Below are 27,997 nucleotides of genomic sequence, written 5' to 3'. Positions count from 1 at the left end.
CACAGCGAAGGCCCTGTTGCCGGTCCCTGCCCAGCTGCTCGCCATTGCCCCAGAGCTCGGGATAAGAGAGCAGGAGCCCGATGTGTTGAAACAAAGTATGACAGTAGTGCTCTTATACCTCCAGTGTATCTCACATAAATATCAGTTTCATTCTAATTAATCACATTTTCATTCATTTATATATAGTGCTCATGTTTTGTTACAACTTTTTTCCAAAGCACACAGAAAGGCAGTCTCCCGCATTCCTTTGGAGTCTGGAATAAGAGCAGGTCCATCTCTTCCTAAAAGTAAATGTTTTATTTTCTTAAATGCTCTGAGAAATTATATCTTAAGCACATGTTGCCAACACTTTCCTGTTTGTATCTCACCATCCTAGATACATCATCCCTACGGAGTATTGCCCCTGTGGAAGCACAGGGAGACACTGTCCATGATGAAGGTAAGAATTCTTAACACTAGTTTAACCATGTCATTGATATAGAGCTCGATTTTATTTCCTTGTACTCTGAATATACTGTAGTGTTTTATATGTTTGTGTTTTACAGCTCCAACATGTCCTGCGCCTCCTGTCAGGCAGCCAGCAGCCCCAGGCTACAATCAGGATGTTGCACAGTGGAACTGCTCCCATCAGCAGCAGATCTGGATGAAGACTGAGTTTGAGACATTGGGTCTGTGGCCAGGGTCACGTCCAGTACGTCACCCAATGAACATGATTACCCTGTGGCGCTATCCACCTCAGCCTGAGCTCATAGACAATATTGCTGCACTGCCTTCGCCCAAATATTTTCAGCTCCACCCATTCTTCATTTGGAAGCCGGAGCATGCAATCATGGAGAGGGTGAGGAACAATTTTGTCCTGCCCTGCCTTCATGGTTGTCCCAACCCTCAGGTAGCTTCTTCTGGTGTTGGACGGCCCAGAGTGATCATCGGCACCAGTGGTCAGTACTATCTCTTTGCTTCACGGCTCACCTGTAAAGCCTGTAAGAGGTACTGGCATGCTGACAAACCCCAATGGCTGGAGATGTTGCCAAAGCGCTTCAATAACATTGTGCCAGCCTTCCTGACGCACAAAAAAGCCATCTGCAAATCGGTGATGGATGAGCTGAGACGCAGTGGCAGATCACCGGAGGACATGACCAAGCAGCTGACAGAGGCGGTCCATCTTAAGTATGAGCGAGCTCATCTGGCCTACCTGCTGAGTGTGCAGAACATCAGGGATGCTGAGGAAGGAGCCTACGGCCAGAAGACCATCACTGGGCACCTCAGACAGGCAGACACTCCAGCTTCATTCGGGGGATATTCAGATGCTGATGGCTGGCGGGGAGTGTCTCTTTCTTCGCACTACCTGGTCAACTGCCAGGTCCAGGAGTATCAGAGGCAGGAGCAGCTCCTCACACTACTGCTGCAGGGGACCTTTGGACGGGCACTGAGGTCGGATCACACTCGGAAAGTGGCGAGGAAGGTCGTGCTGTCGTCTGGCACCATGTCTTCCTACGCCATCATGAATGAGAACTGGATGATCCTGAGCTGGGTGATGCTGCAGTCAGAGTGTGATCGGTCCCTTCATCTGGTGTATCAGGGACTGGCTCAACGCTACACTGCAGCTGGAGTGGAGAAGGCATGCTGCCACTGGGTGGACAGGTATAAAGTGTTTATGTTTAAAAATGTACTAGACTTACACACGTTTGTTTGATTTCACCCATTTATTCCATTTTGCACAGTTTATTGTGTCATCTGACTAATCTGAGATACAAATATAAAGAAATGGAATTAAAAAATAGAATAGAAAGATATCGTTTTTTTAATATTGTAAATAGATGAATAGTCTAATAGTATTTCACCCAAAAATATATTTTTTTCGACTGCAATAAAATGTGTTTTTAATGTTTTAGGGACTGCTGTGCTGCCTTCAAGGTCCTGGACACCAGAGCTCAGGAGCACCTGTCATGGGACTGCTGGAAGACCACAGAGGCTATAGTCACAGAGGCCACCTCTGGAAACCTCGCCAACACAAGTGCCGCAAGGAACAAGTTTAATGTAGACATTAGCATCAAGTTAGACTTGTTTCATTGTATGCGCCGGCTTACCAGAGAGTGTGTGTCAGAGCATCATCCTCTGTACAGCTCCTTCTGCCAGTTCCTCTCTGCAGCCTTTCTCGTTGTGGACCAGGGGGATCTCGAGAGGCTGAAGGACGCTTACACCTTCTGTGGAATCTCTCCTGCCAATCCAACCAAGCAGCACATGAGAGATCACTGCAGGACACAGGTGCCACAGCCCAGAGAACTGCTGCAGAGAGTGGAAGACGTCCTCCATCACTTCCACCTGGCAAAGGACATGAATGATGTGCTCCTCTATAAGGCCTCCATGTTCAAGGTGTGGAGGATTCAGCGGATACACATCTTAAGAGGCTGCTTGAGCGACCCTGAGGTGGAGGAGGGGATCCTCTACAGATACGGTGGCACCTTGCAGCTTAATTACACCAAGGGCGAAGGAGCGGCTGTACCTGTTTGGATCCCTGTTAGAGGCACGTCTCAGCAGGAGGGCTTCCACTGTCACCAGGCCCAGTGGGTGACTGGCAACCGGGTGTCCACTGAGCTCTTCCAGGCCCAGGCCATGACTGGAGTGGTGCGCTGGAACTTTCAGAGGCTTGTGGACCTGAAGCAGCCTGGTGTGGAGCTGCCAGCTGTGTTTGACCCCCTGCTCATTTGGGAACTGAACGCAGCCTGTCAAAGGGTGACAGGGGTGCGAAAATACCCAGCTCTGCACATCTCAAACAGGGACACAGGGGAGAGATTCGGGCTGCAGTACGTGGAGCCAGGCTGTCGTCCTGTGGTTTTAAACTGGGACAAACACAGGACACAGCACAACACCTCTGCTGCTGTAACCGTGGCAACACAGCTGCACTCCTCTGCCCTGGATGAAGTGCAGGACATTGTTGCGGGCACAGACTCTCAGGTAATCCAGATGAATCACACACTGTCAATTTCCAACCCACTGACAGAATGACTGACTGACTCAATCATTACATTTGATGCTGTATTTCAGGAGACCAGTGATGGCACTGTCCAGGACAACCCAGTGGGAGCAGTGCCGATCCTCAGTTTCCAGCCACCTATGCCAGCATCTGCCACAGCCAAAGAAGAGCCTCACCCTTTGATGGATACAGGTTACCCACCTACCATTCCTCATGCACAACAGTTAACTGTTAAAAACAACTTCACACATGGCTACTGTATACAATTAGCTTGTAATAATAATATAAACAATATAATAAACATATGCTTTATTCCTTAGACCTGCGAGGGGTAGCGCCACTGCCCATATCCTCCTCTCCTCGAGCCGCCCGCACTGGACCCATTAAGACGGGAGGCCTGGTTCAAGTCCTGGACCACGGCCGGTGGACGGCCCCCATGAGAGCAGCCATCGATGGGCTTCTGGCTAAACATCATGGAGCCAAAGCTCTTCTGAAGAGGGTGGATGCGGAATATGCTGCCATGGTGCAGAGGGCGTGCACGGATCCCAACAGCCTCCTTCATCCGACCACAGGCCAGCATATCTCCAGATATGTCAAGCATCTGGCCAAGCTGAAAAACACCAGCTCCTCTCTCAACACCAGCCCAGAGAAGGTTTTAGAGACTCAGCAGCTGTGGCAGAGTTTGACCACAGGCAGCAAAACAGTGTGTGTACCCGTCACAGCCCTGCCTCCTGCGACCGTCAACCCTCCAGCTGTGGCTCCCCCCCCGGAGGAGTCACTGAGCCGGGCCACAGTGGAGAAGATCGTGTCAGAGATCCTCCAGAAACAGCAGCAACAACCAAGGCAGGAGAGAAAGGTGCCCAGAAACTGTTTGTCCTGTGGTCAGCCAAAGTCCAGGTACCTTGGCGATGGATCCACTGTTCACTTTTTTTTTCAGTCCCCTGAGGTGAAGTACTTTTACTGCTCCGAACGGGTCTTTAAAATGTATAGAGAGGAAGGCCTCAAAGACCCCAGGATGTCTTTTGTGGACTTTGCTGCCTCCCCCTTTTTTGCCAGGGAGCTTGAGGCTGTAAAAGAGAGGAGTGCAGCGTGGAAGAAGGTGGCAGAGGAGAGGACAAAGCGAAAGTCTGCAGTGCAGCTTCCAACAGGTCGCCTGTGCAGATTCTGTCACCAACCACTAAAGCAGGGTCCTGTCAGCCCTCATGTCCATGCCTGTTTCCCTGACATCCCAGGGAAATACATATACTGCCCCTCCAGAGTGTTGTCCCTTTACAAGGACAAGGGCATGGTCAAGGAGATGACCTGGATGGAGTTCCAGCAGTCAGACTTTTTTGAGGCAGAAAGGGTCCGATGGGTTTCAGAGAAGAGGAGTTGAGGAGGACTAATAGTCCTCTTTTCTGAAATGAAATGATTAGACCTTGACTAATCATTTCATAATATCATATATGTTTACACTTTCTATTAAATATATTCTGTACATTTGTATTGTTCCTTTGCTTATATATTATCTCAGTTTGGACTTTGGGTGTTTAATAACTAATAGTCCACTTTTCTATAATATTGTATATGTTTACACTTTTTTGTAAATATATTCTGTACATTTGAATTGTTCCTTTGCTTACATATTATCTTGATTTATCTTCAATATCAGTTTGGACTTTGGGTGTTTAATAACTAATAGTCCTCTTTTCTATAATATTGTATATGTTTACACTTTTTAGTAAATATGTTCTGTACATTTGCATTGTTCCTTTGCTTGCATGTTAACTTTATTTATCTTCAATGTCAGTTTGGATTTTGGGTGTTTAATTATTCAGCTCGTGTTCATGTAGAATTAAATATGACACTTTCATCGAAGGGCAGCAACTTGTTTCTGGATTATTTGCTTCGTGGAGCATATTGTGCCTTTCATGCATCATTTATATAATATAAATATTTTTAATGATGAATTGTTTTTATTATCATTAAGTTCAATTCAAACGTTTCAAGAAACAGTAAGTAAAAGTAGGATTATTATTTATCCTTTAATAACAAGGTCTTATTATCATATTATCGTCAAAGATTAATTATTTCCACATGTCCAAAAAGTGATTAAAATTCACATAGGCCTACAAAGTTGAAAATAGTTGAAAAGGAATTGTTTCGGATCATCTACACATGCTGTAGAAAGAATATAAGAGTGTTCTAAATCAAATAAGAGTTTGGTGTGTTTGGCTAACGTGGGATTCGAACCACCTCCTCTGGGAGACGCTCCTGCTCGACAAAGAGTTCTTCTACCGATCCGCGGCATTTTCTTCCTCGCTTCTGATTGGCTAGTAAGCGTTCTACGGCTATACGCGGCTGGCCGGTTTCAGAGAAGAGGAGTTGAGGAGGACTAATAGTCCTCTTTTCTGAAATGAAATGATTAGACCTTGACTAATCATTTCATAATATCATATATGTTTACACTTTCTATTAAATATATTCTGTACATTTGTATTGTTCCTTTGCTTATATATTATCTCAGTTTGGACTTTGGGTGTTTAATAACTAATAGTCCACTTTTCTATAATATTGTATATGTTTACACTTTTTTGTAAATATATTCTGTACATTTGAATTGTTCCTTTGCTTACATATTATCTTGATTTATCTTCAATATCAGTTTGGACTTTGGGTGTTTAATAACTAATAGTCCTCTTTTCTATAATATTGTATATGTTTACACTTTTTAGTAAATATGTTCTGTACATTTGCATTGTTCCTTTGCTTGCATGTTAACTTTATTTATCTTCAATGTCAGTTTGGATTTTGGGTGTTTAATTATTCAGCTCGTGTTCATGTAGAATTAAATATGACACTTTCATCGAAGGGCAGCAACTTGTTTCTGGATTATTTGCTTCGTGGAGCATATTGTGCCTTTCATGCATCATTTATATAATATAAATATTTTTAATGATGAATTGTTTTTATTATCATTAAGTTCAATTCAAACGTTTCAAGAAACAGTAAGTAAAAGTAGGATTATTATTTATCCTTTAATAACAAGGTCTTATTATCATATTATCGTCAAAGATTAATTATTTCCACATGTCCAAAAAGTGATTAAAATTCACATAGGCCTACAAAGTTGAAAATAGTTGAAAAGGAATTGTTTCGGATCATCTACACATGCTGTAGAAAGAATATAAGAGTGTTCTAAATCAAATAAGAGTTTGGTGTGTTTGGCTAACGTGGGATTCGAACCACCTCCTCTGGGAGACGCTCCTGCTCGACAAAGAGTTCTTCTACCGATCCGCGGCATTTTCTTCCTCGCTTCTGATTGGCTAGTAAGCGTTCTACGGCTATACGCGGCTGGCCTTCGCGTGGGAGCCGAGAATAGTCGTCCTTAACTTCCTTAACTTTTCCCATTCATTCTCTATGGTAGTTCTTATCACTACGGATGTAATATTTTTCTGGCCACAAGCGGGATTTTGGTGGCGCTGTTTCCCCCCTCGGCAGAAGTAAGGGGATGATTTATTTTCTGAGTGACAGACAGCATCGAACGTTCTCGGGCGTTGAACGTTCTGGAAGAGTTGACAATTATTTTCATCCGTGGACAAGTTAACTTTTCGCCAGGAGACACCAAGTTAACAACAACAAGTTAGCTTTTCAATTGTAAGTTGGACCTATTGTTTTTAACTCGTAAATTCACTTTTATACGTAACGTTATATGTTACAACAGCTTCTAAATAATATTACTGTGTACACACTGTAAGAGCCATCTGTCAAGTCAGCGTCACACTGAAATATCTCTATCTATATATATATAAATACAAATACCCCTCATTAATCGATACTCTCTGACTACTATCTGAAGGGGGATTAGTATTGTCTCAGTTAAGTTAAGTTAATTTACGTGGGTTAAACCCACTAGACTCATTACAAATGCTCATTAATTTTGATATGAATAATGCTGTTAATATAACAGTATTATTATATAGCTTTAATTATTACTACATTACAATATAACTTATACTAGCTACTCTTACTGTATAATCATATACAACTATGTAATATGCATTATTTTTTGCAGTGAAAAGAAATCATGAATCCCGTCAGCTTCTTCCCCGGAAAGATGACGGTGACATTTAGGAGGGGACCATCGGGTCATCTGCGGCAGGACCCATCCTCTGAGGCCATGAGGATAAAACATAATCCTGGGCTTCAGGTCAATAGTCCCGCTGAGAAACCTGAGCTAGTGAAGACCAGCGCTCGCACTGTGGTCATCCAGCGAGGAGGGGATGTGTCGGACCGACAGGAGGTGATGGGAGAGTACCTGCTGCAGTTTGGCAAGTACCAGGGAAAATCGTTCAAGTGGCTCCTCGAGAACGATGTTGGCTACACCATCTACCTGATGAAAAAGGTAGACGATGAGGAGAGAGCCGGGACCTTCAACCCACAGGGACACAGTAAGGACAGCCTGCTGTCTTTTCTGGACTATGCCAGGAGCTTCCAGGAAATACAGGACCTGAGGAACTACCTGATCTCCAGGAACCCTGCTGAACCTGTGGCGTCAGAGGGGGACAATATTGTCGGCTTTGGTCGCAGGGCCAAAACCACCTGGAGGCAGATCTGGGAGAGCAGGGCGGATGGTTATGCTGCCTACATCTCACGCCAAAAGTGCATCAAAAACAGCAAGATGTACAACCTGCAGCAGTACATCCTCAAGCAGGAAAGGGCTGAATCCTGTCCAACACCTGCAGAAGGCTCCACTACATCTACTGCCTCCATCCCAACATCAGGCACTCTAGGTCAGTTCACAACAATATTCAAATACTGACTTCATGATCTTTGAATGTACCTAAAACACAATGAATGTTTTGTTTAATCTCCTGTCCAACACCTGCAGAAGGCTCCACCACATCTACTGCCTCCACCACATCTACTGCCTCCACCCCAACAGCAGGCACTCTAGGTCAGTTCACAACAATATTCAAATACTGACTTCATGATCTTTGAATGTACCTAAAACACAATGAATGTTTTGTTTAATCTCCTGTCAAACACCTGCAGAAGGCTCCACCACATCTACTGCCTCCACCACATCTACTGCCTCCACCCCAACAGCAGGCACTCTAGGTCAGTTCACAACAATATTCAAATACTGACTTCATGATCTTTGAATGTACCTAAAACACAATGAATGTTTTGTTTAATCTCCTAGTGATGGAGGAGGACGAGGAACTGGAGAGACAGATGTTGAACCTGTCTCCATCTTTATTTGACACCGGAGTAAGCAGGTGGATCATCAAGGGTGAAACCGTAACTCTTCCGGTACTTGATCAAATGTCCCCGGTGCTTTCAGGCCCACCAGCAGCAGTCCAGGGAAGAGCAGCTGTGGATCCAACGAAAGGTTTTTCTTCATCAGTGCGGACGGAGGATTCTGTTTACAACAGAATTCACCTGCCGTTACTATTTTTTGTCAACTAGTTTGTTATTTTGGCCGTGTTCTGGTCTGTACTGATGTTTGTGTTCTCTTGCTCTCCAACTAACCAAAGGAATTAACATGCCGTCGAAGATGGTAAGTGTTTTGTGTTATATGCATGCTTCATTTAAGCTGTCGTTCAAGGATTTGGCGTGTGAAATACCACAGAGGCTTAGATACAGGTTCACATGCCACATCTTTGATTGACCAGTGATATTCTTACTATATACTTATATTGCTTCTGTGCTTTACCTGTTCTCAGATGCTTAAACGATTTGTGTTATTACATTTCAAATACACAACAATTCAAAATTGAATGAAAAATGTTTAGTCTGTGCTACCAGTTAGCTGCAAAGACAACAGGTAAAGTCAGATTGCAAAGCATAAGAAACTTAAATGTGTGAGGAAAATGACACTGATTGTTTTTACAGCTCACAGGACGAAGCCACCAGCTACTGCTGCTAGACCTGCAGAACCGGATGACCCCACTGTGACTGCTGCGAAAGGTTATTATATTTGTTTCCTTCCCACTTCATCCTGGATGTCATTCAGATTGCATGACATTTATATGTTTTCCTTTTAATCCCATAGCCACAGCGAAGGCCCTGTTGCCGGTCCCTGCCCAGCTGCTCGCCATTGCCCCAGAGCTCGGGATAAGAGAGCAGGAGCCCGATGTGTTGAAACAAAGTATGACAGTAGTGCTCTTATACCTCCAGTGTATCTCACATAAATATCAGTTTCATTCTAATTAATCACATTTTCATTCATTTATATATAGTGCTCATGTTTTGTTACAACTTTTTTCCAAAGCACACAGAAAGGCAGTCTCCCGCATTCCTTTGGAGTCTGGAATAAGAGCAGGTCCATCTCTTCCTAAAAGTAAATGTTTTATTTTCTTAAATGCTCTGAGAAATTATATCTTAAGCACATGTTGCCAACACTTTCCTGTTTGTATCTCACCATCCTAGATACATCATCCCTACGGAGTATTGCCCCTGTGGAAGCACAGGGAGACACTGTCCATGATGAAGGTAAGAATTCTTAACACTAGTTTAACCATGTCATTGATATAGAGCTCGATTTTATTTCCTTGTACTCTGAATATACTGTAGTGTTTTATATGTTTGTGTTTTACAGCTCCAACATGTCCTGCGCCTCCTGTCAGGCAGCCAGCAGCCCCAGGCTACAATCAGGATGTTGCACAGTGGAACTGCTCCCATCAGCAGCAGATCTGGATGAAGACTGAGTTTGAGACATTGGGTCTGTGGCCAGGGTCACGTCCAGTACGTCACCCAATGAACATGATTACCCTGTGGCGCTATCCACCTCAGCCTGAGCTCATAGACAATATTGCTGCACTGCCTTCGCCCAAATATTTTCAGCTCCACCCATTCTTCATTTGGAAGCCGGAGCATGCAATCATGGAGAGGGTGAGGAACAATTTTGTCCTGCCCTGCCTTCATGGTTGTCCCAACCCTCAGGTAGCTTCTTCTGGTGTTGGACGGCCCAGAGTGATCATCGGCACCAGTGGTCAGTACTATCTCTTTGCTTCACGGCTCACCTGTAAAGCCTGTAAGAGGTACTGGCATGCTGACAAACCCCAATGGCTGGAGATGTTGCCAAAGCGCTTCAATAACATTGTGCCAGCCTTCCTGACGCACAAAAAAGCCATCTGCAAATCGGTGATGGATGAGCTGAGACGCAGTGGCAGATCACCGGAGGACATGACCAAGCAGCTGACAGAGGCGGTCCATCTTAAGTATGAGCGAGCTCATCTGGCCTACCTGCTGAGTGTGCAGAACATCAGGGATGCTGAGGAAGGAGCCTACGGCCAGAAGACCATCACTGGGCACCTCAGACAGGCAGACACTCCAGCTTCATTCGGGGGATATTCAGATGCTGATGGCTGGCGGGGAGTGTCTCTTTCTTCGCACTACCTGGTCAACTGCCAGGTCCAGGAGTATCAGAGGCAGGAGCAGCTCCTCACACTACTGCTGCAGGGGACCTTTGGACGGGCACTGAGGTCGGATCACACTCGGAAAGTGGCGAGGAAGGTCGTGCTGTCGTCTGGCACCATGTCTTCCTACGCCATCATGAATGAGAACTGGATGATCCTGAGCTGGGTGATGCTGCAGTCAGAGTGTGATCGGTCCCTTCATCTGGTGTATCAGGGACTGGCTCAACGCTACACTGCAGCTGGAGTGGAGAAGGCATGCTGCCACTGGGTGGACAGGTATAAAGTGTTTATGTTTAAAAATGTACTAGACTTACACACGTTTGTTTGATTTCACCCATTTATTCCATTTTGCACAGTTTATTGTGTCATCTGACTAATCTGAGATACAAATATAAAGAAATGGAATTAAAAAATAGAATAGAAAGATATCGTTTTTTTAATATTGTAAATAGATGAATAGTCTAATAGTATTTCACCCAAAAATATATTTTTTTCGACTGCAATAAAATGTGTTTTTAATGTTTTAGGGACTGCTGTGCTGCCTTCAAGGTCCTGGACACCAGAGCTCAGGAGCACCTGTCATGGGACTGCTGGAAGACCACAGAGGCTATAGTCACAGAGGCCACCTCTGGAAACCTCGCCAACACAAGTGCCGCAAGGAACAAGTTTAATGTAGACATTAGCATCAAGTTAGACTTGTTTCATTGTATGCGCCGGCTTACCAGAGAGTGTGTGTCAGAGCATCATCCTCTGTACAGCTCCTTCTGCCAGTTCCTCTCTGCAGCCTTTCTCGTTGTGGACCAGGGGGATCTCGAGAGGCTGAAGGACGCTTACACCTTCTGTGGAATCTCTCCTGCCAATCCAACCAAGCAGCACATGAGAGATCACTGCAGGACACAGGTGCCACAGCCCAGAGAACTGCTGCAGAGAGTGGAAGACGTCCTCCATCACTTCCACCTGGCAAAGGACATGAATGATGTGCTCCTCTATAAGGCCTCCATGTTCAAGGTGTGGAGGATTCAGCGGATACACATCTTAAGAGGCTGCTTGAGCGACCCTGAGGTGGAGGAGGGGATCCTCTACAGATACGGTGGCACCTTGCAGCTTAATTACACCAAGGGCGAAGGAGCGGCTGTACCTGTTTGGATCCCTGTTAGAGGCACGTCTCAGCAGGAGGGCTTCCACTGTCACCAGGCCCAGTGGGTGACTGGCAACCGGGTGTCCACTGAGCTCTTCCAGGCCCAGGCCATGACTGGAGTGGTGCGCTGGAACTTTCAGAGGCTTGTGGACCTGAAGCAGCCTGGTGTGGAGCTGCCAGCTGTGTTTGACCCCCTGCTCATTTGGGAACTGAACGCAGCCTGTCAAAGGGTGACAGGGGTGCGAAAATACCCAGCTCTGCACATCTCAAACAGGGACACAGGGGAGAGATTCGGGCTGCAGTACGTGGAGCCAGGCTGTCGTCCTGTGGTTTTAAACTGGGACAAACACAGGACACAGCACAACACCTCTGCTGCTGTAACCGTGGCAACACAGCTGCACTCCTCTGCCCTGGATGAAGTGCAGGACATTGTTGCGGGCACAGACTCTCAGGTAATCCAGATGAATCACACACTGTCAATTTCCAACCCACTGACAGAATGACTGACTGACTCAATCATTACATTTGATGCTGTATTTCAGGAGACCAGTGATGGCACTGTCCAGGACAACCCAGTGGGAGCAGTGCCGATCCTCAGTTTCCAGCCACCTATGCCAGCATCTGCCACAGCCAAAGAAGAGCCTCACCCTTTGATGGATACAGGTTACCCACCTACCATTCCTCATGCACAACAGTTAACTGTTAAAAACAACTTCACACATGGCTACTGTATACAATTAGCTTGTAATAATAATATAAACAATATAATAAACATATGCTTTATTCCTTAGACCTGCGAGGGGTAGCGCCACTGCCCATATCCTCCTCTCCTCGAGCCGCCCGCACTGGACCCATTAAGACGGGAGGCCTGGTTCAAGTCCTGGACCACGGCCGGTGGACGGCCCCCATGAGAGCAGCCATCGATGGGCTTCTGGCTAAACATCATGGAGCCAAAGCTCTTCTGAAGAGGGTGGATGCGGAATATGCTGCCATGGTGCAGAGGGCGTGCACGGATCCCAACAGCCTCCTTCATCCGACCACAGGCCAGCATATCTCCAGATATGTCAAGCATCTGGCCAAGCTGAAAAACACCAGCTCCTCTCTCAACACCAGCCCAGAGAAGGTTTTAGAGACTCAGCAGCTGTGGCAGAGTTTGACCACAGGCAGCAAAACAGTGTGTGTACCCGTCACAGCCCTGCCTCCTGCGACCGTCAACCCTCCAGCTGTGGCTCCCCCCCCGGAGGAGTCACTGAGCCGGGCCACAGTGGAGAAGATCGTGTCAGAGATCCTCCAGAAACAGCAGCAACAACCAAGGCAGGAGAGAAAGGTGCCCAGAAACTGTTTGTCCTGTGGTCAGCCAAAGTCCAGGTACCTTGGCGATGGATCCACTGTTCACTTTTTTTTTCAGTCCCCTGAGGTGAAGTACTTTTACTGCTCCGAACGGGTCTTTAAAATGTATAGAGAGGAAGGCCTCAAAGACCCCAGGATGTCTTTTGTGGACTTTGCTGCCTCCCCCTTTTTTGCCAGGGAGCTTGAGGCTGTAAAAGAGAGGAGTGCAGCGTGGAAGAAGGTGGCAGAGGAGAGGACAAAGCGAAAGTCTGCAGTGCAGCTTCCAACAGGTCGCCTGTGCAGATTCTGTCACCAACCACTAAAGCAGGGTCCTGTCAGCCCTCATGTCCATGCCTGTTTCCCTGACATCCCAGGGAAATACATATACTGCCCCTCCAGAGTGTTGTCCCTTTACAAGGACAAGGGCATGGTCAAGGAGATGACCTGGATGGAGTTCCAGCAGTCAGACTTTTTTGAGGCAGAAAGGGTCCGATGGGTTTCAGAGAAGAGGAGTTGAGGAGGACTAATAGTCCTCTTTTCTGAAATGAAATGATTAGACCTTGACTAATCATTTCATAATATCATATATGTTTACACTTTCTATTAAATATATTCTGTACATTTGTATTGTTCCTTTGCTTATATATTATCTCAGTTTGGACTTTGGGTGTTTAATAACTAATAGTCCACTTTTCTATAATATTGTATATGTTTACACTTTTTTGTAAATATATTCTGTACATTTGAATTGTTCCTTTGCTTACATATTATCTTGATTTATCTTCAATATCAGTTTGGACTTTGGGTGTTTAATAACTAATAGTCCTCTTTTCTATAATATTGTATATGTTTACACTTTTTAGTAAATATGTTCTGTACATTTGCATTGTTCCTTTGCTTGCATGTTAACTTTATTTATCTTCAATGTCAGTTTGGATTTTGGGTGTTTAATTATTCAGCTCGTGTTCATGTAGAATTAAATATGACACTTTCATCGAAGGGCAGCAACTTGTTTCTGGATTATTTGCTTCGTGGAGCATATTGTGCCTTTCATGCATCATTTATATAATATAAATATTTTTAATGATGAATTGTTTTTATTATCATTAAGTTCAATTCAAACGTTTCAAGAAACAGTAAGTAAAAGTAGGATTATTATTTATCCTTTAATAACAAGGTCTTATTATCATATTATCGTCAAAGATTAATTATTTCCACATGTCCAAAAAGTGATTAAAATTCACATAGGCCTACAAAGTTGAAAATAGTTGAAAAGGAATTGTTTCGGATCATCTACACATGCTGTAGAAAGAATATAAGAGTGTTCTAAATCAAATAAGAGTTTGGTGTGTTTGGCTAACGTGGGATTCGAACCACCTCCTCTGGGAGACGCTCCTGCTCGACAAAGAGTTCTTCTACCGATCCGCGGCATTTTCTTCCTCGCTTCTGATTGGCTAGTAAGCGTTCTACGGCTATACGCGGCTGGCCGGTTTCAGAGAAGAGGAGTTGAGGAGGACTAATAGTCCTCTTTTCTGAAATGAAATGATTAGACCTTGACTAATCATTTCATAATATCATATATGTTTACACTTTCTATTAAATATATTCTGTACATTTGTATTGTTCCTTTGCTTATATATTATCTCAGTTTGGACTTTGGGTGTTTAATAACTAATAGTCCACTTTTCTATAATATTGTATATGTTTACACTTTTTTGTAAATATATTCTGTACATTTGAATTGTTCCTTTGCTTACATATTATCTTGATTTATCTTCAATATCAGTTTGGACTTTGGGTGTTTAATAACTAATAGTCCTCTTTTCTATAATATTGTATATGTTTACACTTTTTAGTAAATATGTTCTGTACATTTGCATTGTTCCTTTGCTTGCATGTTAACTTTATTTATCTTCAATGTCAGTTTGGATTTTGGGTGTTTAATTATTCAGCTCGTGTTCATGTAGAATTAAATATGACACTTTCATCGAAGGGCAGCAACTTGTTTCTGGATTATTTGCTTCGTGGAGCATATTGTGCCTTTCATGCATCATTTATATAATATAAATATTTTTAATGATGAATTGTTTTTATTATCATTAAGTTCAATTCAAACGTTTCAAGAAACAGTAAGTAAAAGTAGGATTATTATTTATCCTTTAATAACAAGGTCTTATTATCATATTATCGTCAAAGATTAATTATTTCCACATGTCCAAAAAGTGATTAAAATTCACATAGGCCTACAAAGTTGAAAATAGTTGAAAAGGAATTGTTTCGGATCATCTACACATGCTGTAGAAAGAATATAAGAGTGTTCTAAATCAAATAAGAGTTTGGTGTGTTTGGCTAACGTGGGATTCGAACCACCTCCTCTGGGAGACGCTCCTGCTCGACAAAGAGTTCTTCTACCGATCCGCGGCATTTTCTTCCTCGCTTCTGATTGGCTAGTAAGCGTTCTACGGCTATACGCGGCTGGCCTTCGCGTGTGAGGCGAACGTGATAACCACTACACTACGGAAACACATACACTTATAATCTGGCAACCCATTAGAATCCTGTCATCAACCGTCCAGTCGAGTTCACACCATTTAATGGAACCAGGGTCAGAGTGGTCAGGTGTGAATGTAAGTGGTTATATCATACATATTTGAAACATATTATCCTAAACATCCATTCCCCCATCTGCTACAGCGGGGAACAATGCTAACACGCTAGGCCCCAATTGTAAAGTCGTAACGACAGCGGCCAAAACCCGCCACGACATGCCAATGGCCTACGAACCGTCCATTGCATGCTAGACGATCCAGGATGAGACGGTTACCCCAGAAGTCCATGCTGGAGAGGTGCACGTAGAAGACTCAGTAACACTAGGCAAATCAGGAAAGGAGGTTGACACCCAGACACTTTTCACAACTAGAGTTCGAGTTTAACTTTCATACAGTCTATGCTCTCAACTGCGAGCACTAAAAACAAATACTTTCACCATGTTTCCGCCCGGTCTCAAACCGGTGACCTTTGGCGTGTAAGGCGAACGTGATAACCACTACACTACGGAAACCTGTGAGAATGAAAAAAAAACTAGAAAATGTTGTCAGCAGAAGCTCCCGCATGAACAGGTTTTCAGCGCAGGTTTAAACACTTAATAATATGACGAGGCTATTGGTTGAAGAGGTGGCGTGGTGCCAAGTAGACGCTGCTGAAGTTTCTACGTAGACGCTGCTGAAGTGAGGCGAACGTGATAACCACTACACTACGGAAACACATACACTTTGAATCTGGCAACCCATCAGAATCCTGTCATCAACCGTCCAGTCGAGTTCACACCATTTAATGGAACCAGGGTCAGAGTGGTCAGGTGTGAATGTAAGTGGTTATATCATACATATTTGAAACATATTATCCTTAACATCCATTCGCCCATCTGCTACAGCGGGGAACAATGCTAACACGCTAGGCCTCAATTGTAAAGTCGTAACGACAGCGACCAAAGCCTGCCACGACATGCCAATGGCCTACGAACCGTCCATTGCATGCTAGACGATCCAGGATGAGACGGTTACCCCAGAGGTCCATGCTGGAGAGGTGCACGTAGAAGACTCAGTAACGCCAGGCAAATCAGGAAAACAGGTTGACACCCAGACACTTCTCACAACTAGAGTTCAACTTTCATACAGTCTATGCTCTCAACTGCGAGCTCCCGCATGAACAGGTTTTCAGCGCAGGTTTAAACACTTAATAATAAGGCGAGGCTATCGGTTGAAGAGGTGGCGTGGTGCCAAGTAGACGCTGCTGAAGTTTCTGTTCCAGATAGACTTTTCCCGAAAAGCTGCTTGATAGTAAAGCAGGAGAATTTAAACATTAACTCTGTATATCTCAAAACGATGAAACTGTTTCTGCCCGGTTTCGAACCGGGGACCTTTCGCGTGTTAGGCGAACGTGATAAACACAACACAACGGAAACCTGTTAGCTTGAGCATAACCCTAGAAAATTTTGTCAGCAGAAGCTCCCACATGAACAGGTTTTCAGCGCAGGTTTAAACACTTAATAATATGACGAGGCTATCGGTTGAAGAGGTGGCGTGGTGCCAAGTAGACGCTGCTGATGGTTCTGTTCAAGATAGACTCTTCACGAATAGCTACTTGATAGTAAAGCAGGAGAATTTAAACATTAACTTTGTATACCTCAAAACAATAATTCTGTTTCCGCCCAGTTTCGAACAGGGGACCTTTCACTTGTGAGGCGAACGTGATAACCACTACACTACAGAAACACATACACTTACAATCTGGCAACCCATCAGAATCCTGTCATCAACCGTCCAGTCGAGTTCACACCATTTAATGGAACCAGGGTCAGAGTGGTCAGGTGTGAATGTAAGTGGTTATATCATACATATTTGAAACATATTATCCTAAACATCCATTCGCCCATCTGCTACAGCGGGGAACAATACTAACACGCTAGTCCTCAATTGTAAAGTCGTAACGACAGCGGCCACAGCCCGCCACGACATGCCAATGGCCTACGAACCGTCCATTTCATGCTAGACGATCCAGGATGAGACGGTTATCCCAGAAGTCCATGCTGGAGAGGTGCACGTAGAAGACTCAGTAACGCTTGGCAAATAAGGAAAGGAGGTTGACACCCAGACACTTCTCACAACTAGAGTTTAACTTTCATACAGTCTATGCTCTCAACTGCGAGCACTAAATACAAATACTTTCACCATGTTTCCGCCCGGTCTCGAACCGGGGACCTTTCACGTGTTAGGCGAACGTGATAACCACTGCACTACGGAAACCAGTTAGTTTGAGCAAAACCCTAGAAAATTTTGTCAGCAGAAGCTCCCGCATGAACAGGTTTTCAGCGCAGGTTTAAACACTTAATAATATGACGAGGCTATCGGTTGAAGAGGTGGCGTGGTGCCAAGTAGACGCTGCTGAAGGCTCTGTTCCAGATAGACTCATCACGAATAGCTGCTTGATAGTAAAGCAGGAGAATTTAAACATTAACTTTGTTGATCTCAATAAAGTATTGCTGTTTCCGCCCGGTTTCGAACCGGGGACCTTTCGCGTGTGAGGCGAACGTGATAACCACTACACTACGAAAACACATACACTGTGAATCTGGCAACCCATCAGAATCCCGTCATCAACCGTCCAGTCTAGTTCACAACATTTAATGGAACCAGGGTCAGAGTGGTCAGGTGTGAATGTAAGTGGTTATATCATACATATTTGAAACATATTATCCTAAACATCCATTCGCCCATCTGCTACCGCGGGGAACAATCCTAGCACGCTAGGCCTCAATTGTAAAGTCGTAACGACAGCGGCCAAAGCCCGCCACGACATGCTAATGGACTACGAACCGTCCATTGCACGCTAGACGATCCAGGATGAGACGGTTACCCCAGAAGTCCATGCTGGAGAGGTGCACGTAGAAGACTCAGTAACGCTAGGCAAAACAGGAAAGGAGGTTGACACCCAGACACTCCTAAGAACTTCTCACAACTAGAGTTAGAGTTTAACTTTCATAGAGTCTATGCTCTCAACTGCGAGCACTAAATACAGATACTTTCACCATGTTTCCGCCCGGTCTCAAACCGGGGACCTTTCGCGTGTAAGGCGAACGTGATAACCACTACACTACGGAAACCTGTGAGAATAAAAAAAAAACCTAGAAAATATTGTCATCAGAAGCACCCGCATGAACAGGTTTTCCGCGTTGGTTTAAATACTTAATAATATGACGAGGCTATCGGTTCAAGAGGTGGCGTGGTGCCAAGTAGACGCTGCTGATGGTTCTGTTCAAGATAGACTCTTCACGAATAGCTGCTTGACAGTAAAGCAGGAGAAATCAAACATTAACTTTGTGTATCTCAAAACGATGAAACTGTTTCTGCCCGGTTTCGAACCGGGGACCTATCGCGTGTTAGCCGAACGTGATAATCACTACACAACGGAAACATTTCAGCTTGAGCATAACCCTAGAAGACTCAGTAACGCTAGGCAAAACAGGAAAGGAGGTTGACACCCAGACACTCCTAAGAACTTCTCACAACTAGAGTTAGAGTTTAACTTTCATAGAGTCTATGCTCTCAACTGCGAGCACTAAATACAGATACTTTCACCATGTTTCCGCCCGGTCTCAAACCGGGGACCTTTCGCATGTAAGGCGAACGTGATAACCACTACACTACGGAAACCTGTGAGAATAAAAAAAAAAACTAGAAAATATTGTCATCAGAAGCACCCGCATGAACAGGTTTTCCGCGTTGGTTTAAATACTTAATAATATGACGAGGCTATCGGTTCAAGAGGTGGCGTGGTGCCAAGTAGACGCTGCTGATGGTTCTGTTCAAGATAGACTCTTCACGAATAGCTACTTGATAGTAAAGCAGGAGAATTTAAACATTAACTTTGTATACCTCAAAACAGTAATGCTGTTTCCGCCCGGTTTCGAACCGGGGACCTTTCGCGTGTGAGGCGAACGTGATAACCACTACACTACGGAAACACATACACTTAAAATCTGGCAACCCATTAGAATCCTGTCATCAACCGTCCAGTCGAGTTCACACCATTTAATGGAACCAGGGTCAGAGTGGTCAGGTGTGAATGTAAGTGGTTATATCATACATATTTGAAACATATTATCCTAAACATCCATTCCCCCATCTGCTACAGCGGGGAACAATGCTAACACGCTAGGCCCCAATTGTAAAGTCGTAACGACAGCGGCCAAAACCCGCCACGACATGCCAATGGCCTACGAACCGTCCATTGCATGCTAGACGATCAAGGATGAGACGGTTACCCCAGAAGTCCATGCTGGAGAGGTGCACGTAGAAGACTCAGTAACACTAGGCAAATCAGGAAAGGAGGTTGACACCCAGACACTTTTCACAACTAGAGTTCGAGTTTAACTTTCATACAGTCTATGCTCTCAACTGCGAGCACTAAAAACAAATACTTTCACCATGTTTCCGCCCGGTCTCAAACCGGTGACCATTGGCGTGTAAGGCGAACGTGATAACCACTACACTACGGAAACCTGTGAGAATGAAAAAAAAACTAGAAAATGTTGTCAGCAGAAGCTCCCGCATGAACAGGTTTTCAGCGCAGGTTTAAACACTTAATAATATGACGAGGCTATTGGTTGAAGAGGTGGCGTGGTGCCAAGTAGACGCTGCTGAAGTTTCTACGTAGACGCTGCTGAAGTGAGGCGAACGTGATAAGCACTACACTACGGAAACACATACACTTTGAATCTGGCAACCCATCAGAATCCTGTCATCAACCGTCCAGTCGAGTTCACACCATTTAATGGTACCAGGGTCAGAGTGGTCAGGTGTGAATGTAAGTGGTTATATCATACATATTTGAAACATATTATCCTTAACATCCATTCGCCCATCTGCTACAGCGGGGAACAATGCTAACACGCTAGGCCTCAATTGTAAAGTCGTAACGACAGCGACCAAAGCCTGCCACGACATGCCAATGGCCTACGAACCGTCCATTGCATGCTAGACGATCCAGGATGAGACGGTTACCCCAGAGGTCCATGCTGGAGAGGTGCACGTAGAAGACTCAGTAACGCCAGGCAAATCAGGAAAACAGGTTGACACCCAGACACTTCTCACAACTAGAGTTCAACTTTCATACAGTCTATGCTCTCAACTGCGAGCTCCCGCATGAACAGGTTTTCAGCGCAGGTTTAAACACTTAATAATAAGGCGAGGCTATCGGTTGAAGAGGTGGCGTGGTGCCAAGTAGACGCTGCTGAAGTTTCTGTTCCAGATAGACTTTTCCCGAAAAGCTGCTTGATAGTAAAGCAGGAGAATTTAAACATTAACTCTGTATATCTCAAAACGATGAAACTGTTTCTGCCCGGTTTCGAACCGGGGACCTTTCGCGTGTTAAGCGAACGTGATAAACACAACACAACGGAAACCTGTTAGCTTGAGCATAACCCTAGAAAATTTTGTCAGCAGAAGCTCCCACATGAACAGGTTTTCAGCGCAGGTTTAAACACTTAATAATATGACGAGGCTATCGGTTGAAGAGGTGGCGTGGTGCCAAGTAGACGCTGCTGATGGTTCTGTTCAAGATAGACTCTTCACGAATAGCTACTTGATAGTAAAGCAGGAGAATTTAAACATTAACTTTGTATGCCTCAAAACAATAATGCTGTTTCCGCCCAGTTTCGAACCGGGGACCTTTCACTTGTGAGGCGAACGTGATAACCACTACACTACAGAAACACATACACTTACAATCTGGCAACCCATCAGAATCCTGTCATCAACCGTCCAGTCGAGTTCACACCATTTAATGGAACCAGGGTCAGAGTGGTCAGGTGTGAATGTAAGTGGTTATATCATACATATTTGAAACATATTATCCTAAACATCCATTCGCCCATCTGCTACAGCGGGGAACAATACTAACACGCTAGGCCTCAATTGTAAAGTCGTAACGACAGCGGCCACAGCCCGCCACGACATGCCAATGGCCTACGAACCGTCCATTTCATGCTAGACGATCCAGGATGAGACGGTTACCCCAGAAGTCCATGCTGGAGAGGTGCACGTAGAAGACTCAGTAACGCTTGGCAAATCAGGAAAGGAGGTTGACACCCAGACACTTCTCACAACTAGAGTTCAACTTTCATACAGTCTATGCTCTCAACTGCGAGCACTAAATACAAATACTTTCACCATGTTTCCGCCCGGTCTCGAACCGGGGAGCTTTCACGTGTTAGGCGAACGTGATAACCACTGCACTACGGAAACCAGTTAGTTTGAACAAAACCCTAGAAAATTTTGTCAGCAGAAGCTCCCGCATGAACAGGTTTTCAGCGCAGGTTTAAACACTTAATAATATGACGAGGCTATCGGTTGAAGAGGTGGCGTGGTGCCAAGTAGACGCTGCTGAAGGCTCTGTTCCAGATAGACTCATCACGAATAGCTGCTTGATAGTAAAGCAGGAGAATTTAAACATTAACTTTGTTGATCTCAATAAAGTATTGCTGTTTCCGCCCGGTTTCGAACCGGGGACCTTTCGCGTGTGAGGCGAACGTGATAACCACTACACTACGAAAACACATACACTGTGAATCTGGCAACCCATCAGAATCCCGTCATCAACCGTCCAGTCTAGTTCACAACATTTAATGGAACCAGGGTCAGAGTGGTCAGGTGTGAATGTAAGTGGTTATATCATACATATTTGAAACATATTATCCTAAACATCCATTCGCCCATCTGCTACCGCGGGGAACAATCCTAGCACGCTAGGCCTCAATTGTAAAGTCGTAACGACAGCGGCCAAAGCCCGCCACGACATGCTAATGGACTACGAACCGTCCATTGCACGCTAGACGATCCAGGATGAGACGGTTACCCCAGAAGTCCATGCTGGAGAGGTGCACGTAGAAGACTCAGTAACGCTAGGCAAAACAGGAAAGGAGGTTGGCACCCAGACACTCCTAAGAACTTCTCACAACTAGAGTTAGAGTTTAACTTTCATAGAGTCTATGCTCTCAACTGCGAGCACTAAATACAGATACTTTCACCATGTTTCCGCCCGGTCTCAAACCGGGGACCTTTCGCGTGTAAGGCGAACGTGATAACCACTACACTACGGAAACCTGTGAGAATAAAAAAAAAACCTAGAAAATATTGTCATCAGAAGCACCCGCATGAACAGGTTTTCCGCGTTGGTTTAAATACTTAATAATATGACGAGGCTATCGGTTCAAGAGGTGGCGTGGTGCCAAGTAGACGCTGCTGATGGTTCTGTTCAAGATAGACTCTTCACGAATAGCTGCTTGATAGTAAAGCAGGAGAAATCAAACATTAACTTTGTGTATCTCAAAACGATGAAACTGTTTCTGCCCGGTTTCGAACCGGGGACCTATCGTTCGAACCGGGGACCTATCGTTAGCCGAACGTGATAATCACTACACAACGGAAACCTTTCAGCTTGAGCATAACCCTAGAAGACTCAGTAACGCTAGGCAAATCAGGAAAGGAGGTTGACACCCAGACACTTCTAAGGACTTCTCACAAATAGAGTTCGAGTTTAACATTCATACAGTCTATGCTCTCAACTGCGAGCGCTAAATACAAATACTTTCACCATGTTTCCACCCGGTCTCGCACCGGAGACCTTTCGCGTATTGGGCGAACATGATAACCACGACGCTACGGAAACCAATTAGATTGAGCAAAACCCTAGAAAATATTGTCATCAGAAGCACCCGCATGAACAGGTTTTCCGCGTTGGTTTAAATACTTAATAATATGACGAGGCTATCGGTTCAAGAGGTGGCGTGGTGCCAAGTAGACGCTGCTGATGGTTCTGTTCAAGATAGACTCTTCACGAATAGCTACTTGATAGTAAAGCAGGAGAATTTAAACATTAACTTTGTATACCTCAAAATAGTAATGCTGTTTCCGCCCGGTTTCGAACCGGGGACCTTTCGCGTGTGAGGCGAACGTGATAACCACTACACTACGGAAACACATACACTTAAAATCTGGCAACCCATTAGAATCCTGTCATCAACCGTCCAGTCGAGTTCACACCATTTAATGGAACCAGGGTCAGAGTGGTCAGGTGTGAATGTAAGTGGTTATATCATACATATTTGAAACATATTATCCTAAACATCCATTCGCCCATCTGCTACAGCGGGGAACAATGCTAACACGCTAGGCCCCAATTGTAAAGTCGTAACGACAGCGGCCAAAACCCGCCACGACATGCCAATGGCCTACGAACCGTCCATTGCATGCTAGACGATCCAGGATGAGACGGTTACCCCAGAAGTCCATGCTGGAGAGGTGCACGTAGAAGACTCAGTAACACTAGGCAAATCAGGAAAGGAGGTTGACACCCAGACACTTTTCACAACTAGAGTTCGAGTTTAACTTTCATACAGTCTATGCTCTCAACTGCGAGCACTAAAAACAAATACTTTCACCATGTTTCCGCCCGGTCTCAAACCGGTGACCTTTGGCGTGTAAGGCGAACGTGATAACCACTACACTACGGAAACCTGTGAGAATGAAAAAAAAACTAGAAAATCTTGTCAGCAGAAGCTCCCGCATGAACAGGTTTTCAGCGCAGGTTTAAACACTTAATAATATGACGAGGCTATCGGTTGAAGAGGTGGCGTGGTGCCAAGTAGACGCTGCTGAAGTTTCTGTTCCAGATAGCCTTTTCCCGAATAGCTGCTTGATTGTAAAGCAGGAGAATTTAAACATTAACTTTGTATATCTCAAAACGATGAAACTGTTTCTGCCCGGTTTCGAACCGGGGACCTATCGCGTGTTAGGCGAACGTGATAATCACTACACAACGGAAACCTTTAAGCTTGAGCATAACCCTAGAAGACTCATTAACGCTAGGCAAATCAGGAAAGCAGGTTGACACCCTGACACTTCTCACAACTAGAGTTCAACTTTCATACAGTCTATGCTCTCAACTGCGAGCGCTAAATACCAATACTTTCACCATGTTTCCGGCCGGTCTCGAACCGGGGACCTTTCGCGTGTTAGGCGAACGTGATAACCACTACACTACGGATACCAGTTAGATTGAGGAAAACCCTAGAAAATTTTGTCAGCAGAAGCTCCCGCATGAACAGGTTTTCAGCGCAGGTTTAAACACTTAATAATAAGGCGAGGCTATCGGTTGAAGAGGTGGCGTGGTGCCAAGTAGACGCTGCTGAAGTTTCTACGTAGACGCTGCTGAAGTGTGAGGCGAACGTGATAACCACTACACTACGGAAACACATACACTTTGAATCTGGCAACCCATCAGAATCCTGTCATCAACCGTCCAGTCGAGTTCACACCATTTAATGGAACCAGGGTCAGAGTGGTCAGGTGTGAATGTAAGTGGTTATATCATACATATTTGAAACATATTATCCTTAACATCCATTCGCCCATCTGCTACAGCGGGGAACAATGCTAACACGCTAGGCCTCAATTGTAAAGTCGTAACGAGAGCGGCCAAAGCCTGCCACGACATGCCAATGGCCTACGAACCGTCCATTGCATGCTAGACGATCCAGGATGAGCCGGTTACCCCAGAGGTCCATGCTGGAGAGGTGCACGTAGAAGACTCAGTAACAGCCGGCCGGTCTCGAACCGGGGACCTTTCGCGTGTTAGGCGAACGTGATAACCACTACACTACGGATACCAGTTAGATTGAGGAAAACCCTAGAAAATTTTGTCAGCAGAAGCTCCCGCATGAACAGGTTTTCAGCGCAGGTTTAAACACTTAATAATAAGGCGAGGCTATCGGTTGAAGAGGTGGCGTGGTGCCAAGTAGACGCTGCTGAAGTTTCTACGTAGACGCTGCTGAAGTGAGGCGAACGTGATAACCACTACACTACGGAAACACATACACTTTGAATCTGGCAACCCATCAGAATCCTGTCATCAACCGTCCAGTCGAGTTCACACCATTTAATGGAACCAGGGTCAGAGTGGTCAGGTGTGAATGTAAGTGGTTATATCATACATATTTGAAACATATTATCCTTAACATCCATTCGCCCATCTGCTACAGCGGGGAACAATGCTAACACGCTAGGCCTCAATTGTAAAGTCGTAACGAGAGCGGCCAAAGCCTGCCACGACATGCCAATGGCCTACGAACCGTCCATTGCATGCTAGACGATCCAGGATGAGACGGTTACCCAGAGGTCCATGCTGGAGAGGTGCACGTAGAAGACTCAGTAACGCCAGGCAAATCAGGAAAACAGGTTGACACCCAGACACTTCTCACAACTAGAGTTCAACTTTCATACAGTCTATGCTCTCAACTGCGAGCTCCCGCATGAACAGGTTTTCAGCGCAGGTTTAAACACTTAATAATAAGGCGAGGCTATCGGTTGAAGAGGTGGCGTGGTGCCAAGTAGACGCTGCTGAAGTTTCTGTTCCAGATAGACTTTTCCCGAATAGCTGCTTGATAGTAAAGCAGGAGAATTTAAACATTAACTCTGTATATCTCAAAACGATGAAACTGTTTCTGCCCGGTTTCGAACCGGGGACCTTTCGCGTGTTAGGCGAACGTGATAAACACAACACAACGGAAACCTGTTAGCTTGAGCATAACCCTAGAAAATTTTGTCAGCAGAAGCTCCCACATGAACAGGTTTTCAGTGCAGGTTTAAACACTTAATAATATGACGAGGCTATCGGTTGAAGAGGTGGCGTGGTGCCAAGTAGACGCTGCTGTTGGTTCTGTTCAAGATAGACTCTTCACGAATAGCTACTTGATAGTAAAGCAGGAGAATTTAAACATTAACTTTGTATACCTCAGAACAATAATGCTGTTTCCGCCCAGTTTCGAACCGGGGACCTTTCACTTGTGAGGCGAACGTGATAACCACTACACTACAGAAACACATACACTTACAATCTGGCAACCCATCAGAATCCTGTCATCAACCGTCCAGTCGAGTTCACACCATTTAATGGAACCAGGGTCAGAGTGGTCAGGTGTGAATGTAAGTGGTTATATCATACATATTTGAAACATATTATCCTAAACATCCATTCGCCCATCTGCTACAGCGGGGAACAATACCAACACGCTAGGCCTCAATTGTAAAGTCGTAACGACAGCGGCCACAGCCCGCCACGACATGCCAATGGCCTAAGAACCGTCCATTTCATGCTAGACGATCCAGGATGAGACGGTTACCCCAGAAGTCCATGCTGGAGAGGTGCACGTAGAAGACTCAGTAACGCTTGGCAAATCAGGAAAGGAGGTTGACACCCAGACACTTCTCACAACTAGAGTTCAACTTTCATACAGTCTATGCTCTCAACTGCGAGCACTAAATACAAATACTTTCACCATGTTTCCGCCCGGTCTCGAACCGGGGACCTTTCACGTGTTAGGCGAACGTGATAACCACTGCACTACGGAAACCAGTTAGTTTGAGCAAAACCCTAGAAAATTTTGTCAGCAGAAGCTCCCGCATGAACAGGTTTTCAGCGCAGGTTTAAACACTTAATAATATGACGAGGCTATCGGTTGAAGAGGTGGCGTGGTGCCAAGTAGACGCTGCTGAAGGCTCTGTTCCAGATAGACTCATCACGAATAGCTGCTTGATAGTAAAGCAGGAGAATTTAAACATTAACTTTGTTGATCTCAATAAAGTATTGCTGTTTCCGCCCGGTTTCGAACCGGGGACCTTTCGCGTGTGAGGCGAACGTGATAACCACTACACTACGAAAACACATACACTGTGAATCTGGCAACCCATCAGAATCCCGTCATCAACCGTCCAGTCTAGTTCACAACATTTAATGGAACCAGGGTCAGAGTGGTCAGGTGTGAATGTAAGTGGTTATATCATACATATTTGAAACATATTATCCTAAACATCCATTCGCCCATCTGCTACCGCGGGGAACAATCCTAGCACGCTAGGCCTCAATTGTAAAGTCGTAACGACAGCGGCCAAAGCCCGCCACGACATGCTAATGGACTACGAACCGTCCATTGCACGCTAGACGATCCAGGATGAGACGGTTACCCCAGAAGTCCATGCTGGAGAGGTGCACGTAGAAGACTCAGTAACGCTAGGCAAAACAGGAAAGGAGGTTGACACCCAGACACTCCTAAGAACTTCTCACAACTAGAGTTAGAGTTTAACTTTCATAGAGTCTATGCTCTCAACTGCGAGCACTAAATACAGATACTTTCACCATGTTTCCGCCCGGTCTCAAACCGGGGACCTTTCGCGTGTAAGGCGAACGTGATAACCACTACACTACGGAAACCTGTGAGAATGATAAAAACCCTAGAAAATTTTGTCAGCAGAAGCTCCCACATGAACAGGTTTTCAGAGCAGGTTTAAACACTTAATAATATGACGAGGCTATCGGTTGAAGAGGTGGCGTGGTGCCAAGTAGACGCTGCTGAAGGCTCTGTTCCAGATAGACTCATCACGAATAGCTGCTTGATAGTAAAGCAGGAGAATTTAAACATTAACTTTGTTGATCTCAAAACAGTATTGCTATTTCCGCCCGGTTTCGAACCGGGGACCTTTCGCGTGTAAGGCGAACATGATAACCACTACACTACGGAAACCTGTGAGAATGACAAAA

The 27,997-nt window shown here is 45.0% G+C and overlaps 3 protein-coding genes and 22 non-coding genes across 27 annotated transcripts; 3 read left to right on the top strand and 22 right to left on the bottom strand.

Annotated features, from left to right (window-relative positions):
* The first annotated feature begins 3 nt into the window (after nucleotides 1–3).
* LOC115544323 (uncharacterized) lies at nucleotides 4–4,836 on the top strand. Its single transcript, XM_030357209.1, has 7 exons — nucleotides 4–95; nucleotides 219–287; nucleotides 377–439; nucleotides 546–1,641; nucleotides 1,893–2,955; nucleotides 3,046–3,166; nucleotides 3,295–4,836. Exons 4-7 carry the CDS (start codon nucleotides 644–646, stop codon nucleotides 4,347–4,349), a joined length of 3,237 nt encoding a protein of 1,078 aa, XP_030213069.1. The 5' UTR covers nucleotides 4–95; nucleotides 219–287; nucleotides 377–439; nucleotides 546–643; the 3' UTR covers nucleotides 4,350–4,836.
* Nucleotides 4,837–6,331: 1,495 nt separating this feature from the next.
* On the top strand, nucleotides 6,332–8,926 carry LOC115544327 (uncharacterized). Of its 3 annotated transcripts, none has more exons than XR_003976840.1 (6): nucleotides 6,332–6,610; nucleotides 7,029–7,746; nucleotides 7,845–7,910; nucleotides 8,009–8,074; nucleotides 8,160–8,516; nucleotides 8,852–8,926. XR_003976840.1 is itself a non-coding variant. In XM_030357216.1 (6 exons), exons 2-6 carry the CDS (start codon nucleotides 7,041–7,043, stop codon nucleotides 8,625–8,627), a joined length of 1,161 nt encoding a protein of 386 aa, XP_030213076.1. In that variant the 5' UTR covers nucleotides 6,332–6,610; nucleotides 7,029–7,040; the 3' UTR covers nucleotides 8,628–8,843. The 3 variants fall into 3 exon arrangements, 2 of the variants coding, with proteins under 2 accessions (XP_030213076.1, XP_030213077.1); XM_030357216.1 differs by lacking the exon at nucleotides 8,852–8,926 and having other exon boundaries at nucleotides 8,160–8,348; nucleotides 8,494–8,843; XM_030357217.1 differs by lacking the exons at nucleotides 8,009–8,074; nucleotides 8,852–8,926 and having other exon boundaries at nucleotides 8,160–8,348; nucleotides 8,494–8,843.
* Nucleotides 8,927–9,015: 89 nt separating this feature from the next.
* Nucleotides 9,016–13,848, top strand: LOC115544326 (uncharacterized). The gene is made up of 7 exons (XM_030357215.1): nucleotides 9,016–9,107; nucleotides 9,231–9,299; nucleotides 9,389–9,451; nucleotides 9,558–10,653; nucleotides 10,905–11,967; nucleotides 12,058–12,178; nucleotides 12,307–13,848. The coding sequence occupies exons 4-7, from the start codon at nucleotides 9,656–9,658 to the stop codon at nucleotides 13,359–13,361; spliced, it is 3,237 nt and encodes a 1,078-aa protein (XP_030213075.1). The 5' UTR covers nucleotides 9,016–9,107; nucleotides 9,231–9,299; nucleotides 9,389–9,451; nucleotides 9,558–9,655; the 3' UTR covers nucleotides 13,362–13,848.
* A 1,984-nt stretch (nucleotides 13,849–15,832) lies between these two features.
* trnav-uac (transfer RNA valine (anticodon UAC)) lies at nucleotides 15,833–15,905 on the bottom strand. Its single transcript has one exon. It is a non-coding gene; the product is annotated as a tRNA-Val (tRNA).
* An 830-nt stretch (nucleotides 15,906–16,735) lies between these two features.
* Nucleotides 16,736–16,808, bottom strand: trnav-aac (transfer RNA valine (anticodon AAC)). Its single transcript has one exon. It is a non-coding gene; the product is annotated as a tRNA-Val (tRNA).
* A 237-nt stretch (nucleotides 16,809–17,045) lies between these two features.
* On the bottom strand, nucleotides 17,046–17,118 carry trnav-cac (transfer RNA valine (anticodon CAC)). The gene has a single exon. It is a non-coding gene; the product is annotated as a tRNA-Val (tRNA).
* Nucleotides 17,119–17,576: 458 nt separating this feature from the next.
* Nucleotides 17,577–17,649, bottom strand: trnav-aac (transfer RNA valine (anticodon AAC)). The gene has a single exon. It is a non-coding gene; the product is annotated as a tRNA-Val (tRNA).
* Nucleotides 17,650–17,886: 237 nt separating this feature from the next.
* Nucleotides 17,887–17,959, bottom strand: trnav-cac (transfer RNA valine (anticodon CAC)). The gene has a single exon. It is a non-coding gene; the product is annotated as a tRNA-Val (tRNA).
* Nucleotides 17,960–18,433: 474 nt separating this feature from the next.
* Nucleotides 18,434–18,506, bottom strand: trnav-uac (transfer RNA valine (anticodon UAC)). Its single transcript has one exon. It is a non-coding gene; the product is annotated as a tRNA-Val (tRNA).
* A 477-nt stretch (nucleotides 18,507–18,983) lies between these two features.
* trnav-uac (transfer RNA valine (anticodon UAC)) lies at nucleotides 18,984–19,056 on the bottom strand. Its single transcript has one exon. It is a non-coding gene; the product is annotated as a tRNA-Val (tRNA).
* A 238-nt stretch (nucleotides 19,057–19,294) lies between these two features.
* Nucleotides 19,295–19,367, bottom strand: trnav-cac (transfer RNA valine (anticodon CAC)). Its single transcript has one exon. It is a non-coding gene; the product is annotated as a tRNA-Val (tRNA).
* Nucleotides 19,368–19,831: 464 nt separating this feature from the next.
* trnav-uac (transfer RNA valine (anticodon UAC)) lies at nucleotides 19,832–19,904 on the bottom strand. The gene has a single exon. It is a non-coding gene; the product is annotated as a tRNA-Val (tRNA).
* Nucleotides 19,905–21,044: 1,140 nt separating this feature from the next.
* Nucleotides 21,045–21,117, bottom strand: trnav-cac (transfer RNA valine (anticodon CAC)). Its single transcript has one exon. It is a non-coding gene; the product is annotated as a tRNA-Val (tRNA).
* Nucleotides 21,118–21,575: 458 nt separating this feature from the next.
* Nucleotides 21,576–21,648, bottom strand: trnav-aac (transfer RNA valine (anticodon AAC)). Its single transcript has one exon. It is a non-coding gene; the product is annotated as a tRNA-Val (tRNA).
* A 237-nt stretch (nucleotides 21,649–21,885) lies between these two features.
* Nucleotides 21,886–21,958, bottom strand: trnav-cac (transfer RNA valine (anticodon CAC)). Its single transcript has one exon. It is a non-coding gene; the product is annotated as a tRNA-Val (tRNA).
* Nucleotides 21,959–22,432: 474 nt separating this feature from the next.
* On the bottom strand, nucleotides 22,433–22,505 carry trnav-uac (transfer RNA valine (anticodon UAC)). Its single transcript has one exon. It is a non-coding gene; the product is annotated as a tRNA-Val (tRNA).
* An 803-nt stretch (nucleotides 22,506–23,308) lies between these two features.
* trnav-cac (transfer RNA valine (anticodon CAC)) lies at nucleotides 23,309–23,381 on the bottom strand. Its single transcript has one exon. It is a non-coding gene; the product is annotated as a tRNA-Val (tRNA).
* A 464-nt stretch (nucleotides 23,382–23,845) lies between these two features.
* trnav-uac (transfer RNA valine (anticodon UAC)) lies at nucleotides 23,846–23,918 on the bottom strand. The gene has a single exon. It is a non-coding gene; the product is annotated as a tRNA-Val (tRNA).
* Nucleotides 23,919–24,378: 460 nt separating this feature from the next.
* On the bottom strand, nucleotides 24,379–24,451 carry trnav-aac (transfer RNA valine (anticodon AAC)). Its single transcript has one exon. It is a non-coding gene; the product is annotated as a tRNA-Val (tRNA).
* Nucleotides 24,452–25,899: 1,448 nt separating this feature from the next.
* Nucleotides 25,900–25,972, bottom strand: trnav-aac (transfer RNA valine (anticodon AAC)). Its single transcript has one exon. It is a non-coding gene; the product is annotated as a tRNA-Val (tRNA).
* Nucleotides 25,973–26,209: 237 nt separating this feature from the next.
* On the bottom strand, nucleotides 26,210–26,282 carry trnav-cac (transfer RNA valine (anticodon CAC)). The gene has a single exon. It is a non-coding gene; the product is annotated as a tRNA-Val (tRNA).
* A 458-nt stretch (nucleotides 26,283–26,740) lies between these two features.
* Nucleotides 26,741–26,813, bottom strand: trnav-aac (transfer RNA valine (anticodon AAC)). Its single transcript has one exon. It is a non-coding gene; the product is annotated as a tRNA-Val (tRNA).
* Nucleotides 26,814–27,050: 237 nt separating this feature from the next.
* Nucleotides 27,051–27,123, bottom strand: trnav-cac (transfer RNA valine (anticodon CAC)). The gene has a single exon. It is a non-coding gene; the product is annotated as a tRNA-Val (tRNA).
* Nucleotides 27,124–27,597: 474 nt separating this feature from the next.
* Nucleotides 27,598–27,670, bottom strand: trnav-uac (transfer RNA valine (anticodon UAC)). The gene has a single exon. It is a non-coding gene; the product is annotated as a tRNA-Val (tRNA).
* A 237-nt stretch (nucleotides 27,671–27,907) lies between these two features.
* trnav-uac (transfer RNA valine (anticodon UAC)) lies at nucleotides 27,908–27,980 on the bottom strand. The gene has a single exon. It is a non-coding gene; the product is annotated as a tRNA-Val (tRNA).
* Between the last annotated feature and the right edge of the window lie 17 nt (nucleotides 27,981–27,997).

Source organism: Gadus morhua, chromosome 5 (assembly GCF_902167405.1).
Source record: "Gadus morhua chromosome 5, gadMor3.0, whole genome shotgun sequence".
Classification (NCBI taxonomy): domain Eukaryota; kingdom Metazoa; phylum Chordata; class Actinopteri; order Gadiformes; family Gadidae; genus Gadus; species Gadus morhua.
The sequence above is the reverse complement of the archived record's forward strand: the minus strand, read 5'-3'. Positions and strand labels throughout refer to the sequence as shown.

What these genes read in the sequence shown, in the direction of transcription:
- LOC115544326 (XM_030357215.1), top strand. Translation starts at nt 9,656, where the DNA reads ATGAAGACTGAGTTTGAGACATTGGGTCTGTGGCCAGGGTCACGTCCA. An exon ending in TTGCGGGCACAGACTCTCAG is followed by an intron (nt 11,968 to 12,057) that starts GTAATCCAGATG and finishes GCTGTATTTCAG; the next exon opens with GAGACCAGTGATGGCACTGT. An exon ending in TCACCCTTTGATGGATACAG is followed by an intron (nt 12,179 to 12,306) that starts GTTACCCACCTA and finishes TTTATTCCTTAG; the next exon opens with ACCTGCGAGGGGTAGCGCCA.
- LOC115544323 (XM_030357209.1), top strand. Translation starts at nt 644, where the DNA reads ATGAAGACTGAGTTTGAGACATTGGGTCTGTGGCCAGGGTCACGTCCA. An exon ending in TGCTGCCACTGGGTGGACAG is followed by an intron (nt 1,642 to 1,892) that starts GTATAAAGTGTT and finishes TTAATGTTTTAG; the next exon opens with GGACTGCTGTGCTGCCTTCA. An exon ending in TTGCGGGCACAGACTCTCAG is followed by an intron (nt 2,956 to 3,045) that starts GTAATCCAGATG and finishes GCTGTATTTCAG; the next exon opens with GAGACCAGTGATGGCACTGT.
- LOC115544327 (XM_030357216.1), top strand. Translation starts at nt 7,041, where the DNA reads ATGAATCCCGTCAGCTTCTTCCCCGGAAAGATGACGGTGACATTTAGG. An exon ending in CCCAACAGCAGGCACTCTAG is followed by an intron (nt 8,075 to 8,159) that starts GTCAGTTCACAA and finishes TTAATCTCCTAG; the next exon opens with TGATGGAGGAGGACGAGGAA. An exon ending in AGCTGTGGATCCAACGAAAG is followed by an intron (nt 8,349 to 8,493) that starts GTTTTTCTTCAT and finishes AACTAACCAAAG; the next exon opens with GAATTAACATGCCGTCGAAG.